Source organism: Dromiciops gliroides, chromosome 1 (genome assembly GCF_019393635.1).
Source record: "Dromiciops gliroides isolate mDroGli1 chromosome 1, mDroGli1.pri, whole genome shotgun sequence".
Lineage (NCBI taxonomy): Eukaryota > Metazoa > Chordata > Mammalia > Microbiotheria > Microbiotheriidae > Dromiciops > Dromiciops gliroides.
Window position 1 is genome coordinate 89112157 of NC_057861.1, and position 17895 is coordinate 89130051.

Consider the following 17895-nt stretch of genomic DNA (forward strand, 5'->3'; position numbering starts at 1 on the left):
AGATTTCCTGACTCCCCATTCAATGCTTTTTCTCACCACACAATTAGTTCAAGGTATTGATACCCCTAATAAGTCCATTATTAAATCAATCAACTAATCAATAAGCATCTATTAAGCACCTATTCTGGACTATTATTTTAGATACTTGGGAAACAAAGTCAAAAAGGAAACCGTCCCTATCCTCAAAGAGCTTATAGTCTAATGAGGAACACAAGCATGTATATCCATGGAAAAATACAAAATAGCCACATATAATCTTTTTTATGGAGACTATAAGAACAAGTGAGGGGTGGGAAGTGAGGATCAAGAAAGGCCTCATATAGAAGGGTCATTTGAGTCTATCTCCTCTATAATTTCCCAGTCCTGCTATTATCAAGCTTCCCCCTAAAGACTTCCTGCAATAAGAAACTGAATGCCTTCAAGGGAGCCCATTTTCCTTCCAATGGCTCTACTTCTTAATACATTGGATCCCAATCCCTTTATCTCCACCTTATCTTTATTGTTCCTGGTTCTACTTTTTGGTGTCAAACTAGTGAAATCCCTCTTCCATATGAAAGCTCTTCTTGCCCCACCTCTTTTATAGGCTTACTATTCTTATTTTCTTCATTATATACAGTAGCTCAGTGGATAGAGCACCCTTGGCCCGAGTTTAAATTCTGCCTCATACACTTACTAGCTTGTGTAACCCTGGATAAATCACTTAACCTCTGTTTGCCTCAGTTTCCCCATTTATAAAATGAGGATAATAGTAGCACTTGGCTCCCAGGTTTGTTGTGAGGATAAAATGAGTTAATATATATAAAGTGCTTATCTGGGTGGGTGTCTGGCAGAAAGTAGGCATAATGTAAAGGTGACTATTCTTATAACTCTCTTCTTAAATCACAGATTGTCAATTCTGGTGCCCAGAATTGGCCATGGCTCCAGATGTTATCTGGCCAGGACAATGTACAGAGAAGGTTCCTGAAAGTTCTGCTACTCTTAATACTTGAAAAATATGCATTTTTGAGGCCATCATGTATTGTTATTGAATCATGTTTGTTTACCTTATAGTCCCCCAAAATGCTTAGGTTCTTCTCACCCAAACTGTTATCTAGATAATTTTTTTTATCATTTTTTATTTAAATTTTGTTTTCTTATTATTCTCAAAGGAGAACTTTATATGTTGCCCTACTGAATTTTATATTCTTAAGTTTAACCCATCATTCTAACCTTGTGAGACCCTACTGGATCTTTACAATCACGTACTCTGCTAGCTATCCCTCTCAGCACGGTTCCTATTAGAAATTGTCTTTTTCTTTTCCCAGTACATTTCCTAATTAATGACATGTGTCAAGCCTGCTCAAGGAAGGGATACAATATATGAATGCCCATTAGAGGGATGACTACCTACCAAGGCACCCCTCTTAATTCCTTAATGATTCTAGACTTTAAAACAATTATCCTTTGACAAAAAACTACCTTCCTGTAACTTCCATCCATTCATGCTAGTTTTGCCCTTCAATGCCAAAGAAGGTAAAACTCCTATTGGAATCCCTTAAAATAGCTGGATGCAGCTACGATCCTCCCACCCCCACCACACCACACATGCTTAGCTTTCTCTTATTAAGTCTAACCATCCTTGGTGCTACTAGTCATTCTTTCTATGACCTAGTCTTCAGTGCTTTCACTGACTTTTTTATTTCCTTCTAGACACACTCTAGTTTGTCAGTATCCTTCCTAGAATAAGACTTTCACAAGTAACATTTCACTTAAATCAAAACTTTACATTCATACAATTTAATAAAATGTCTAGTAAATATGAGATCCCACTATGGTTATGATTTTTGCTTATTAAAAAAAAAAAAACTTGATTTGGTAGAACAAAGCTCCACCTTAAAGGCTTTCCCTCCAATAAGGTGTCTCCCATGCATCATGTAAAAATATATATAAGATTTCTCGCAAGATATAACAGAGGTAATTATGTTTGATAACACTCTAATCATTGGTATCAAGCAAGATGTTAAACAGGGAGTCATGCCCAAAAGGTGTTCATCACTGTCATGGAGGAGATCCAGCACAGAATCCAAGTGTAAGAGGCAATTGCTCCCTCCAGATGGTGAAGCTTTCCACGTACCCATGTTTGCAGATGTCATTGTTCTGATTGGGTCATGCTCCAGGACATTATAGAGCCTCCTAAATGAGACCTAAAATCCCTCAATAGAGTTTGGTCTTAGTAGATAGCTAGGCCAACTCTGCAGACTTTCCATCCATAATGCCAAAATACCTCTTATTCCACAAGAAACTTCCATCAAATCTGACATCAGTCCAGGAATGAGTACTATTTGTGTCTCAACTACTTCCAAATACAATACATTTAATTGTAATTTGATCCAGCCTAGTTCTGTCTTTTCCAGAGATATCATATGGATCTTTCTTAAATACTTTGTCAAAACCTCAGTAAATTCCTCTGCTTCCTGCAGTAACTCATTTGAGCTTGAAGCTGACTGGGCTTCTGATGGCTATACCAGCAGTAGAAATCTCTGGCAGGTTCTAGCAAACAGTGAAGTAATTAATTAACTGCCAAAATTCGTAAGTCAGAGAAAAGTACAGAATTATATAAGAAGGACACTGGGGACTTTTATTTTCCTAATCCAGAGACTATTTATTCCTTGTTGTGAACAGTAAAAATATTGGAGTGATTGTGCATTGACCTAAATACCATTCAGAAAGAATGGTATCACTTTCCACAGGCCTCCACATCCCCCTTAACAACCATCAAACCCAGACATTTCTTTAATGTTTTGAGTGATAAACATATATGAAAGGTCATGGGAGGAAGAAAGTGTCAAAACACAAGAATAGCCCTTGTATAGCCAATATAACAAAATCTTTGTTAATTTTTTATAGGGCCTACCTGGAAATCCAGGAGAAAGAGGACCACCTGGAAAACCAGTAAGTTGTCTTACTTTTCTGAATTTTTTAAAAGCCCCAACTGGTCTTGTTTTCTTCATTTATATAGGTACCATCAAAAAAGCTGCTTCACATGAGAAGTTATTATGACCTTTGTTGTCACAATAAGGATAGTCTGAGACTTAAGAACTTTTGCTTATGAATACCTATAACCGTTGACCCATCATCATTACCACCATCATTGTTGTCATCATCATTTTTGTTTCCATAATGGTTTCCCAACCACTTTTCCCACAATAATTGTAAAAGAGAGGCAATACAAGAATGATTTCCCTCATTTTACATGTGAAAAAACCAGACTTAGAAAAGCAGTGTCTGCTAATATAGCTATTTAAATGATAAAACCAAGATTCAAACATAGGTTTCCTAACTCCAGAGGCTAGTCCTAACTCATTCCGCTATATTTCTCTGTATTTCCGATAAAGCATTTGGCCCAGTGACCATTCCCTCTGTCTTTCATCTTCAGTCTTGCTCTATCTACTGGCTCTTCCTCTGTTAACATAAAAATATGCTTAGGTCTATCCTATCCTTAAAAATACCCTTTCATTTGATCCTTCTATCCCCTTCAACTGTAGTCCTGTATCCCTATGTCCTTTCAATGACAAACTCCTAGAAAGAATCATTTGAATTCTCTTCCTCTTTCTTCTTACTATCCACATACTCCTCAGTCTTTCCAGTCTGTTTCTCAATCTCACTAGTTTATAAAAACCCACTTCCTTTCTCCACCAAACCTTTTTTTTTTCTAAGAAAAATAAGCTGAATTTTTAAATAATCTTTCCTCCTCAATCTTCATTCTCTTTCAATTCTTTTCAACTTTCAGTACTGCTGACTTCTCCTTTCTCATGGACTTTTTCTCCCTTGTCTTTGATAATTCTCCTCTCCTTCTTGTCCTACTGGTAGTTCAACCACTCCTTCTCTTTCTTCTTTGCTTCATCAAAGCCCATCACCTACTCCCTATGTATAGTTGCCTATAAAAGTCCTGTACTAGGCCCTCTTCTCTTCTCTCTGTACACTCTCCCCCTTGTTGATCACTTCTGCTTCTGTGAGTTCAAGTACCATTTATATAAAGATGTTTCTTGGAGCTCTATGAGTAGCCCTCATCTCTTTCCTAAAATGTCAGTCCTGCTTTGTCAGTTGCCTGCTGGACACCTCTTTTGGGAGACCACGTAAGCATCTAAAATTCAATATATCTAAAGGGATTTTCCAAATTTCCCTGTTTTATTGAGAGCTACATCATCTTCATAGCTACTTTCATTCATAACTTCCAAGTCATCCATAACTCCTCCTTAGCCCTCACCATCCCCCATGTCTGTTTCATCACGAAGTCACACTGGTTCTATGTCAATGGCATCTCTAATGGCTGTCCCTTACTTCCTATCACCCTTTTCCAGGCCCTCATAGCAACTTCCCTGGAGGTGTAATAGCTCCCTACTCAGTCTCCCTGCTACCAATCACTGCCTTTCCAGTCCAGACCAAAATAATGTTCCTGAGGCCCAGGTCTGACCATATCACTTCCTGGTTCAAGATCTTTAAATAACTCAGTTTTGTCTATAGGATAAAATTCAAATCCGGGCTCAGACACTTAACACTTACTAGCTGTGTGACCCTGGGCAAGTCACTTAACCCCAATTGCCTCACTAAAAAAAAAAAAAATACAGGTTCCTGAGCTTGGCATTCAAACCCCATTGGATATGTATTTTAATCTTCCACTAAACACCTTCTACAATGGTTTATTAGAGCACAGTGGAATCAGGAATACCTGATTTGAAACCCTGCCTCAGACACATGGTAGTTGTGTGACCCTGTGACCCTGTGTAAGTCACTTAATCTCTATTTGTCTCAGTTGGCCCATCCGTAAAATGAGGGAAAAGAATAGCACCTACCTCCCAGAGTTGTTTTGAGGATCGAATTAAATAATTGTAAATCACAGCACAGTACCTAGCATATAGAAAGCATTTTATAAATGTTAGTTGTTATTATTACTATTATTGTTATCGTTATTATTATTATTGAAATATGTAGGTTACACCAGGTTTTCAAAGGCCATTTTAATTAAGCACAAATTCTGGTGGGTCCTACCAAGCTGTATGGCTTTGAGTAAATACCAGTTCATATTTTCTGTGGACCAAACTAGTTAAGCTTGGAGAATCTCATTGTCAGAAGGTTAACAACCAGAGGATGATTTAAAAAAAACAAAACACTAAAAAATATTTTTCAAACAACTCAAGAAGACTGTCCATTAAGGTGTGGATGGGATTGTGATCTGAATTACTGGAAGAGAATGGCTATATCCATGAAGTCACAGACCTTTTGAAAATATTTAAGTACAGATTTTAATGTATCTGCCCTCCTTCAAACTTTTGATGATTCATTGCATTTTTTTTCAACTGTCACCAGTCTTTTTCTGGGGTACTTAGTTCCTTTTACTTTAAGTTCTCCTCCCTATTGTTGACCACAAGTTCTTCTCCTCATTAGTCTACTATGTATGATAGAAGTTTGGCATTTTCAAAAAAACCTGTGCCTTTCCCTAAACAAGATGAAGTTAGGTGCTAAGGAACAAATCTATGCTTTTGTGAATTTTACTGTTCTCAGTTACCTAATTTCTTGTATGCTACTTTTCCCTCTAAGTATATAGGAAATGATTTCTTCATGGTGATAGTGATAGTTGGATTAAAAGCAGGATTGCTAAGAAAAGGCATACTTGGCTGTCCCAGAGGTTTACTGGGATTCGTGTGAGTAAAGCAAATATTAATATTAATTTGCCTGTAAAGCAAATATTAAGGACAGCCCTAATAGAGAGAAAGAAACTCTCCCCCCAAAGATTAGCCTTATGCTCTTACTGACTGAACTGTGTGAATGAATGAATGAATGAATGAATGAATGAATGAATGAATGAATGAATGAATATTAACTTAAATGCCCTTTCATGCCCAATACACTATGGCTCCACGTCCATCCTGGCCCTCACAATATTCATTGAGTGGAACAGCCCTAGTGGAGAATGGGCCAACCATCATTGCTATCACCAGCACTAACTGCTGAATAACTGTTATCTTTCTTTCAAACTTGGCTATTTCTTTCTCTCTGGCTCACATGAAATCCACCTCCTACTTGCTTACTGTTGCTTGAAATGCCTTTAACCAAGAGAAAACCATTGAAGAAAAGATACTTTGATGTATTTATGATGTCATCATTGTCAGTACTCCCTCCACTGATATAGGTACATAACTACTCTGTGCCTTGTATCCTTTATGATACTAGTCCATTTCTCTCCATAAATCCTTGGCTATAGAGGATTTTTACAGAGAACCTGAAAAATAAAAGGCTTAAAATGTGAAGCCCTCTGGGAGAGAGCACAATGACTTTATATTTACTCTGAGGGGTTCATGACTGATATTGGTATAGTGTACTCAAAAGAACACAAGATTGAAGATCACAGTATTTCAGAGTTAGAAGGGACTCTGGTGGCCATTTAGCCCAACCTAAATACAAAAAAAAGATTTCCCTTATAAAATACCTTTTGAAATGGTCATCCAGCATTTTTTAGGGGCATCCAATGAAGAGGAATACATCATTTCCCAAGGCAACCCATTCTACTGCTATATAGCTTAAATTATTAGAAAGGTTTTCCTGACATCAAACCTAAGTTTTCTCTTTGCTCTTAAATGTACTCATTTGGGTCAATTATGGCAAATCTAATCTTTCGTTCCCAAGAAAACTCTTCAAATACTGCACTCTCCCTCACTCCACTCTCCACCAAGTCTTCTCTTAGGATGAAATCTATGTATCTTCCGCAACTTAATACCACTCTGGACTTTAGGGAAATTATTCAATTTCTCTGAGTCTCAGGCCCTGATCTATAAAATAAGAACTGGACATGGCCTATAAGCTCACTTTCAGCTCTAGATCCTATGAGAACAGGTCATTTTGACCTTTCGTGAGAGCATATAGACAATTAGGACAGCCAGTGTGTGGACTGCTGGACTTAGAATCAGGAAGACCTGGGTTTAAAGCCTGTCTCAGACACTTGATAACTATATAACCATAGGGAAGTCACTTGATCTCTTAAGTCACTGTTTCCTCATCTGTAAAATTGGACAAATAATATGACCTATCTCACAGACTTATTTTGAAGATGAAATAATGTAAGATGCAAAACACTTTGCCAACCTTAAAGTGAAATAAAATGGTAATTATTATTTTTAGGAGGTTTTCTGTAGAAAAGAATGTATATGAAAGTAGACAAAATAAATAAGTCTATAGAGAAGAATTTAGAAACTGAGGTCCCGCAGGCCTCACCTTTTGCTCAGATTTACCCGTACCTATAATCATTCATTTCTAGCTTGGAAATTCATGTTTTGTGTTCTCCTACCAGGGCTTTACTTAGTACAGCCTGTGTCAGGTCAGCCCTTATTACTCTTAAGTGAATATAAACTATAATCAAGTTCTTGTGTGTCCCTACATGAGTCTCAGGCTCTCTCTCTCTCTCTCTCTCTCTCTCTCTCTCTCTCTCTCTCTCTCTCTGTCTCTGTGTCTCTTTGTCTGTCCTGTCTCTCTGTGTCTCTTTGTCTGTCTGTCTCTGTCTCTAGTGGTCTCTGTCTCTCTCACTCTCACTCTCTGTCTCTCTCTGTGTCTCTCTCACTCTTTCTGTCTGTGTGTGTGTCTCTCTCCTTTTTTGATTTTTGGTTTTTTTTTTAAACCATCTGCCTTTTGCAAATATCCTAATTATAGCTTTTTCTTTTGGCAGGGTCCCTCTCCTCTTCTGTCTCCAGAGGATCTAAACCTCTTAGTGATAGGTAAGAGCCTTTTTCAGATTCTTCAGTTTAATTGATTAACATTAATAAACATTCATGCTTACTATTTGTGTTGATAAAGGACTATAATAAGTGCTCATGAAGATACTAACTTTAGATGAGGCATTTCTTGACCTCAGGGAGCTTACAGTCTTGAAGAGCATATAGTAGTTATATGTAGATAATGATATGTAACGTAAAAAAATGACACATGTATTAAAAGAGTGCAAAACAAAGTTTTATGCAATGTCCATGGGAGGAGAAGGATTATTATAGAATGGGCTGAAGGCTTTTTGGAAGAACTGGCATTTATGTTGGATTTCAAAGGATAAGTAGGAGTTCAAGGGGCAACAAAGGTGATACAAAACATCTGGGTTTAAAATACTGCATGCTCCTCTCTTCTGGTTTTCCACCATGGTACAATATCAAGGTGAAAAGGAAAACCCCATATGGGTACTGCGCATCTGAAAGCTCTGCCTCAACATCTGTGTTGGGGAGAGTGGGGATCTCCTGACCCGGGCTGCCCAAGTATTGGAGCAGCTCACAGGCCAAAACCCAGTGTTCTCCAAAGCTCGCTATACTGTCAGATCTTTTGGGGTCAGGAGAAACAAGAAGATCTCAGTTCACTGTGCAGTCTGTGGAGCCAAAGCTGAAGAGATTCTGGAGAAGAGTCTAAAGGTGCGAGAATATGAGTTAAGGAAAAATAACTTCTCAGACACCAGGCAAGTTTGGCTTTGGGATCCAAGAGCATATCGACCTGGGGATATTAAATACAACCCAAGCATTGACATCTACAGCTTGGACTTCTGTGTGTTGCTGGACAGGCCAGGCTTCCGCATTGCAGACAAAAAGGCGGGGGACAGGCTGTACTGGGGCCAAACACAGAATTGGCAAAGAGGAAGCCATGCGCTGGTTCCAGCAGAAGTACGATGGCATCATCCTTCCTGGCAAATAAAGTCCTGTTTTCTATGAAAGATTAATAAAATGATCCCTGAAGTGTATAAAAAAAAATACCACATGATCAAGCCACAGAGAATAGTTCAGTTTCAGTGGAGGATAGAGGATTGTGGAAAGGAGAAGTTTGATGTAAGTTTAGAAAAGCAAGGTGATTCCAGACTGTGGAAGACCTTTAATGTTAGTGAATTTGAATTTGATTCAGTAGGGCCGTAGGGAGCCATGGATTGATTTTGAGCAGAAGCATGACATGAAGATCTAAACATAAAGATTAGTCTGCTGTCAGTATGGAAGATAGATTTCAGGAGAGGAGGATATTGAGGTATTAACACCTCACAGAAGACTGTTGCATCAGGGAGACAGGCTTTAATGAGAACATGAACAGGGATATTGCAAAGCAAATACAGAGGAAGGAAAAAGGAAATATTTAAGAAACTGTATTTCTTGATATGTATACTCATGTATATATACATATACACACACATATATACATATATAATCACTGCATATACATAAGTATATGTATACATCATATGTATATATTATATATACATATATCTATTTATATTTGTGTGTTGTTTAAAATCTAATTGTGGGTTCTATTCTGCCCCCCCCCCAGTTTTGGGGGAAACTGGCTAAAATGACTAATAAATTCAGCAAGAGTTTAGGCTTTTAAGGATTTATTAAAATATATTATAAGTTAGTAAAGAGAGAGAGAGATTGAGAACAGATTCCTCATAGCATGGAAAATTCTAGCTTGGATCTATTGGTATAGCCAAGGAGAAAAAAAACAAACTTCCTTTCCTAGCAGCCTACATGAGGTCCCTCACCACGCCAAAAGTCCTGGATGACGAGGGGGACCCTCTTTTTTCTCTGTCTGTGGCTATGCCAGTTCCTCCATGAAAAGGAGGCTGCTTCAGCAAGCAAGCCTCCACTTCCTAGTGTCCTGTTTCCCTCCCCAAAAGGGGAGGTCCTTCAAGCAGATTGGTTGGAGAGTGGTCTCTTTGGATGTCAGTAGTACACTGCCTCTGAGAACAACATATCACTCAGGGCCAGCCAGGAGTGGTCTCCATCCAATCACCCATAAGTAGGTACTTAGTTTCTCAGTCTCACCCAATTGAACCAATTCTAAATCAATCCTCAGGTGGGACACTGGGCGTCTGCCAAATCCCATTATTTTATCACATGTTATTTTATATGTATGTATTATGTGTGTATATATATATATATATATATATATATATATATAAAATAACTTTGCAAACATTAAAGAGTTATATAATGCTAGCTGCTACAACTAATGCCACAATTGACTACTAAAGGTGGTGAAATAGGAATGAATATAATACTCTAAATGGAGTTTGACTGGTGGGGAAATATAGCAGGATCTCACTTCCCTTGCCCTCATTAAATAATGTTGTAAGACATGTGAAATAATCCCATTCTCCTAATCTATGGCCACACATGGATGGTTTCATAACATAGTCATGACATATACAGATTTTCATATTTTTACCTTGCTCAAAACCTTCCATGGGCTTTAGGGCAAGCCATGTTATAAAAGTGCTCCTTACCACATGCTTTCCTAAAGGACGATTTCTGATGTCAAAAGAAAGCCTTTGTGTAACATTTTGAAAATGTCTCATGAATGCTAAAATCCTCAAACTCTAAATTTTAGTCTTCCTACCCATCAAAGTCTCTTGATAGATAATTATCTATTTTGTGGGGAAATAAGTCTCAGCACAAGCTTTACTCATTTTTATTGGCAAGCTTGGTTTTTTTCACCTTTTCAGACATGGCAAGAAATCATTAGGAATTGATTCAATCTCTAATTTATTAGCTGTTGTTATTAGCACTAAACATTTCTCATCATGTGGTCTATTTGAAGATGAAGGATTTAGAGTCAAAGAATCACAGAATTTTCATGTTATTAGCAGTGATTTCAGTGCCTATTCAGTTCATCACATGGATCAAAAAAGAATCCTCACTTCAATCCACTTAACAAAGAGCCATCATGCCTCTACTTGAAGACATTACATGAGGAAAAATACTCTAACCCCAAAGCAACCCATTCCACTATTGGATATCTTTTATTGTTAGGAAGTACTGTAGTGTTTTTTCCCTTTTCCCTGAAATCAAGTATATATTTCTTCTTTGTAACTCCAACACTTTGTTCCTAGGACATTGTTCCTAGGTCAACAGAGGTCTAAAAAACCTTTCGATTGGAAGTTTTTCAAGTCCTTAAAGGCGGTCATCACACTACACCTCCTCCTCCCTGCTAAATTTTCTGTTCTCTATGATAAACGTACCCCAAATCCTTCAGTCCATCCTCAGATACCACAAATTTAAGTTACTTTGAGCTCAAAATTCTTCTTGCCCATCTCTGGATTGTCCTCCAATGTCCTTTCTAAACGGCAGTGCCCAGTATTGGTCTACCAGTTAAGAACCACTGTCAAGAAGGAAATAATGTTACTCTGGCATATTTCCTTTAAAATATTTTTATTTTGTTAAATTCTTCCCAATTACATGTAAAAATTTTAACATTCATTTTTTGAAAATTTTGAAGTACATGTTATCTACCTCCCTCCTGTACCTCCCCACCCCTGAGAGGCAATATGATAGTGATTATACATAGAGTCACAAAAAATAAATTTCCATATTGAACATGTTGCAAAAGCAGGCACACACAACAAGAAAATAATGAAAGTTTAAAAATGCTTCAGTCTGCACTCACTTCATTAGTTTTTCGCTCTGGAGGTGGATAGTGTTTTTCATCATTGGTTCTTGGGGATTACATAAATCTTTTCTTAATTAAATTAAGCCTATGTTATATGTTCTTTGACATCCATTTAATAATATTGTAGATATCTGATAGCTGTTAAAATTAAGTCACTGGTTTGTAATTGTTTATTTCATTCTCTTGCCTTGGGGAGAAGTGTGATTTGGTAGGGATTGCATAAATAATGGGCAATTGCAAAATATATTATGCAGGCAGAAATGACATGGTTTGGCAACTGATGAATATGTAGAGATAAGGAGAGTGAAAAATTTGGGATAATGTGGAAGACACTAACCTGGAGAACTGTAAGAATAGTGATACCCTTGGTTGAAATAGGGAAGACCTGAATTGGGTGGGTTTGAAAGAAAGATAATGATTTTTTTTGTCCATAGTGAGTGTCTAGGTATCTATAAATCATCATTTTGAAATATTCATAAAGTAGTTGGAATCAGAACTCAGGAGAGACTGGGACTAGATATACAGGTCGGGAATCATCTTCTAGAGATGCTAATTGAGTTAACAAGAGAGAGTGTGTTGAGAGAGAAGAAAATGCCCAAGACAATCCTGAGAATAAACACAGAGTTAGGGAGTTGATATAGATCAAGCTGCTTAAACTGTTTTTTCAATCACAACTGCTTTTTGCCTGAGAAATTTTACACAACCCCATTGTATATAGGCATATAAAATAGGTATACATAACTTTTTACTATGCCAAATTTTTCGAGATTCCCACATGTAGTTATAGGGCCCCATATAAGGTTGGAGACCCACAGTATAAGAAGCTGTTGATAGTAGATAATGATATAGAAAAAGAAGATTGAACACTTCTAGTTTATATCCCAAGAGATTCCCCAAAAAAGATAAAAAGACCTATTTGTTCAAAAATACTTAATGTAGCTCTTTTGTAGTAGCTAAGAATTGGAAATCAAAGGAATTCCAATCAATTGGGGAATGGCTAAACAAGATGTGGTATATGATGGTAATGGGAATATTACTATAGCTATGAGAAATGACAAGCAGGCATGATTCAGAAAGACCTGAAAAGACTTCTAGCAATTGATGTATAATGAAGGTGAGCAGCAGACCAGGAAAATATTGTGCACAGTGACAGCAATGCTGTTTACTGAAGAGCTGTGAAAGATTAACTAATTCTTTGCAATACAATGATACAAGACAATACAAAAGGACTAATAATGGAGCATACTATCCACCTCCAGAGAAAGAAACTGATATTGATTGAACACAGACTGAAGCATGCTATTTTCACTTTCTTTCATTTTTTCTTTTATTCGTTTTCTTATGTAAAATGACTAATATGGTAATGTTTTGCATAATTGAACAATGTATAACCTATGTCTGATTGCTTACCACCACAGTAAGGAGGGTGGGGAGGAGGGAAGGCAGGATAGAATTGGAACTCAAAACTTTAATAAGTACATTTATTATTTTTAAAAAAGAAAAGAAAAAGAGATTAAGGAATAGTCAGACCAGGAAGAGTAGAACCAAGAAATAGTAGTGTGTAGAAACTGAGAAGAGAAAGTATCCTAGAAATAAAAGGATGTTCTACAGTGTCAAATGCTGCAAAAAGGTCAACAAAAGAATAAGGATTTAGAAAAAATTCATTGGATTTGGAACCCAAGAGATTGTTGGTAACTTTTGAGACAGCATGTTCAGTTAGTTTGATGAGTTCAAAAGCCATATTACAAAGAATTAAGAAATGAATTAGGAGAGAAAATAAGTAGAGATACTTTTTCTAGTTTTACTGTGAATAGAAAGAGAGATAGAGGACAAAACTTGAGTGGCTAGTAGGGTCTAGTGAAGCTTTAAAAACTTTATTATAGATAGAGGAGATTTGGACATGTTTTAAATAGATATTAAAGGCTGGAGAGAAGGAAAAAAATTATTGAAGGAGCTGATTTCTGGGGGAGACAGAACTAGATGGTATCAAAGGTGAACATAGAGGAAGAAAATGGGAGAGGGGTTGACATCAAAGATTTTTGAGATAAAGAGAGGGCAAAAAAGGGAGTTTCTAATGGCTCTTTATTTTCTTAGTAAAATATGATTCACATTCTTTAGCTGAGAGGGCAGAATAAAAGGATCTAGGTGGGAATTTGGGGGAGAGAAAAGAAGGCTTGTAATAGTCTCTCTGGAGTAATGTATTGTGAATCAATTAAGAAGTAAAAGGATTGCCAATGAGGACTGAATTGAGTTAAATAATGGAAATGTGTAGTTGGGCCAGTCACCTTACTTGAAAGACATCTTCCACTCTGCTCCCCAGCAATGAATAGGAACAGAGGAAGATGATGGTGGGAGTAATCTAGTTTGGGGTTTTAGCAAAGCACAGGTGACTATAGGACAAAGGCCAAGAGGTTGAAAAATAAAGTGTGGAGCTAAACTGATGAAGAGCCCATAAGGTTGAGATTAGGAAGGCATAAAAGTAAAATCAGAGCAGGGGTGATGGCCTGAAGAAGTTCTTGGATGTAAGGGATTCAAAATGATTATAAAAATGAAAAATAGGTATGAGTGGTGAAGCATAAGAAAAGATGGTATGGGGGCAGCTAGGTGGTGCAGTGGATAGAGCATTGGCCCTGGATTCAGGAGTACCTGAGTTCAGATCCGGCCTCAGACACTTGATACTTACTAGCTATATGACCCTGGGAAAGTCACTTAACCCAATTGCCCTACAAAAAAAAAAAGAAAGAAAGATGGTATGTCACTTCTTAGTGACAGAAAGATGTAGAGTCCCTATGTGTGACAAGTAAAGGGAGGAGTTGATTATAGTATTTGAAGAGATTAAGAAATTGTGAGATTAGAGTAGTTGAGAAGAAACATCAACATGCATATTCCAAGTCCCTTATCTAAAGACAAGGAGTTGAGGAGGAAAACCAAATATTGTCAGTCAGCTGTAAAGGACCTGGGTGAAGACAACAGCCATCATCATCTTGATTGGGTGTAAAAATTTTAATAAATCAAACCTCAAAGAAGTTGGTGAGTGATGGAAAAGAGAGAATCTAGAAGTGTCAGTAAGTAGCAAGGAACATTCTAACTCCTCTTCCAAGACCATTTCTCAGAAGATCTGGGTCCATTCTAATCTGGGTGAAACTCAAAAGATGGCAGAATCATGAGAAGAAGAAGTTAAAAATGAGGGAAATTTATTAATGTTAAAAGAATTCCAGAGGGCCCAGTAGAAGGGTCAGGCAAAATTGTAGTGGGACATGGAAAGAGGGTAGGGTTAGGGAAGAAAGGAAGAAAAGAATGGGGAATAAGGAAGAGACAGGATGTGGTTTATACTTAGACAAGTGATAATTAAGTGACATAGAGATCGTTGGTAACTTTGGAGACGGCAGTTTCCACTTGAGTGATGAGTTTAGAAGCCAGTATTCCTAGTTATGCTTTCTTTGGTTAAATAGACCATCTTTAATCCCTCTTTTATATTATACTTAAGAGTATAATTATTAAGTTACATATTTTTTAGGGACAAAACAAACTGTAGAAGATATAGCATGTGCACATAATGATTGGGAGAGACAATAGACCTATATGACAAGAGTCTTTGGCATACACCAAAGAATAAAGAATGGAGTCAGAAGCTGTTGTTTAGGATAAAATTATCAGTGACTTTATGACACAAAACCTCCATAACCCAAATTCTCAACTGACCTTGGTCACTTAGCAACATGGATTGGCTGGCACAGAAGACCCACAGGGGACCCACAGGTGACCCACAGGGGACAGGAGATAAACAATAGACTCAAGGAAAGCCATCCAGGAACACCAGTTTACCAGCACCACACAACTCCTTCATGAACAGATCTTGTATAGTCGTCTTGTCTTTTCTCCTTTGCAGAAAATCAGTTTCTCCTATGACAATATAATCAACCTAGTCTTTGATAAACACCCATCCAAGATGTCTTCCTTTTCATAACACCACTAAGCATATATGTATGTTTATATACACATACACAAATGTACATATGCAAATACATATATGTTTGTTGTGTTTTAGTTTTGAACAAATGTCACAATTTCTTTCTTCTACTGAAAAAAATTACACTTATTGAGTGGAAGGACCATAATTTTATCTAAGCTATTAATATAGTGCCTAAGTACGTTTTAAACTTTTGTTTGCTTGTTTAATTGTCTGGACCCATGTACAAAAATTAATTATTAATAACTATATCTAACCTGGAAAAATTATCTAATTGGACTTATGAAAAATTATGATTATATGAAAAATTATAGGTTTAGAGAAATTATAATTGGGCCATAAGTCCTGCTGCAGTCGCCATTAAAATGTGAAAATATTTTAAATGACTAGGGCTAATTTGGGGGGCTAATCTGACTGGGGTACTAATCTGGGAACTGTGGACTAACTGGCTATCTGAGTTTGTTAATTTAATGTGAGTCGTTTATAAAGTCCACCACACTGCTCCACTCCCAAATTGATAAGCAAAATATTAAGAAGCCTCTTAACTAAATAATCAAAGCAGAGTTTATTTATGAGATACTATTGAAAATTAAGAATACAGGGAAATAAAATGTACAACCCCACTGCATTGAGGGCACTTCTCTTTCCACTACATCTCTTTTGAACTTCTTGAATACAATAAGGGCCTTAGCTGCTGCTTGCCTTAGGGCACACAGGTACTTTATTCTAACTCTGAGCCCCTTTCACTTATAAATCCCCCTGCTTCTAACTTTCCTCTCCTCACTGCCACCACTGAACCCCTGTGTTTCTCTCTCACTGACCTTCTGTCTGCTCCGTCAGTCTGCTCTTCGGCCTCTCTTTTCTCTGCTCCTAGTCCTTCTTGTCTTCTCCTGCATCCTTGTAGCCCCATCTCTAGTCTGCCACACTCCAACCTTTCTAATCTCATCAGCCGCCTCTTGACCTCTTCTCCGCCTCCTCTCATCCGTCCAAAACCCCCTCTTCTCAGCCTCTCTCGTCCCTCTTCCCTGTCCAACCAAACCCCCTGCTGTCTAACTCCCAGGTCTATATATACCTTTCTTATCTCCACTCAAATCTTGGGGCTTTTTTGTGCCCCCACAGACCAAGCTAATCCGCCAGCCAGGGCTGTGGCTGGGGGGGGGGGGGGGGGCGGGGTGGCGTTGCGCTACAGCCTCAGCACAGGCTATCCCGGATCTTTCAGATAGCTCCTCTCAGGTCAGAGGGAGCTGGGAGCTTTTATTCCCCTAGCTGTCTGACCTGGTGTCTTGTACAGCCCACGGGGCTTTTGGGCTCAGCTGAAGCAGAGGGGAGGGGCACCATCACTGCCCTCACAGAAGAGACCCTGAGGACCTAAGGCTTTCTGATCTCAGCCTAAAGGTAGGGTCCCCAAATCAAAATAAATTTCCACACCCATGATGTCTTAACTTTTGAAGATCTACAATTTGTCTACAACTTACTGTCCTAGAAAAGTATTTATAGGCATGAAAAGGTTCAAAATAATGAATCTAATATGTATGAAACTCAAATTGTCATACCTCTTGAAGAAAGATGAAATTGTTACTTAATCCTTTTAGACTCATATAATTTCTTCTGTTAATCACCGACAAAGGATGAAAGTGGGAAAAGACATATTTCAACCAAACTTGTAGTGTATTTTATATAAGGTTAATGGGAAATTTTAAACTCATATTATTTAAATGGTATTATTTTTATCTCAGTCTCCTACTAAATTGTAAGTTCCATGAGAGAAAAGGCTATTTGTAATTAAACCTTGTATTTCAGCTGGTACTCAGGATAGGGCCTTGTACAGAGTAGACATGAATAAATGTTTTTGAACTGAATAAGCTTTAACAGTTTTTTATATCTCTCCTATTTAGGATGTATGCAATGACTGTCCACGTGGTCCTCCAGGACTTCCTGGGCTTCCAGGTTTGAAGGGTGATAAGGGCTTCCAAGGTAAACCAGGAAGAGATGGTACAGATGGGAAAAAGGTAAAAAAAAAAAACAAATGGAAAATAATGAGGCAAGGGTAGAGCCAAGATGGCAGAGTAGAGGCGGCAACCCAGTCAAACATACTTAACTTTCCCCTCCAAACAATTATAAAATAATGCATCAAATAACGTTTTAAAGTGGCACAGCCAACAAAAGGTCAGGGTGAGACATTAAGGTTATATTTCTTTAAAAATATTGTGGGGCAGGCTAGGGTGGCGGGGGCAGCTAGGTGGCGCAGTGGATAGAGCACCGGCCCTGGAGTCAGGAGTACCTGAGTTCAAATCCGGCCTCAGACACTTAACACTTACTAGCTGTGTGACCCTGGGCAAGTCACTTAACCCCAATTGCCTCACTAAAAAAAAAAAAAATTGTAAGATTCAGATTGTTTAGGAAAAAAAAAAACATATGCTTCACTGTATAGAGATTTCCCAGCAAAGGAAACTCCCCACATGTCATGCAGTTCAACACCTCTAATAACTTCC

The 17895-nt window shown here is 37.8% G+C and overlaps 1 protein-coding gene and 1 pseudogene across 1 annotated transcript in view; both read left to right on the forward strand.

Annotated features, from left to right (window-relative positions):
• The window catches only part of COL22A1 (collagen type XXII alpha 1 chain), a 567886-nt gene that overhangs the window by 468198 nt on the left and 81793 nt on the right, over window positions 1-17895 (forward strand). Inside the window, 3 exon segments of the mRNA XM_043991519.1 lie at window positions 2887-2931; window positions 7697-7742; window positions 17297-17412. Of these exon segments, the coding sequence (XP_043847454.1) occupies window positions 2887-2931; window positions 7697-7742; window positions 17297-17412 (207 nt within the window).
• Window positions 8157-8753, forward strand: LOC122734623 (annotated as a pseudogene).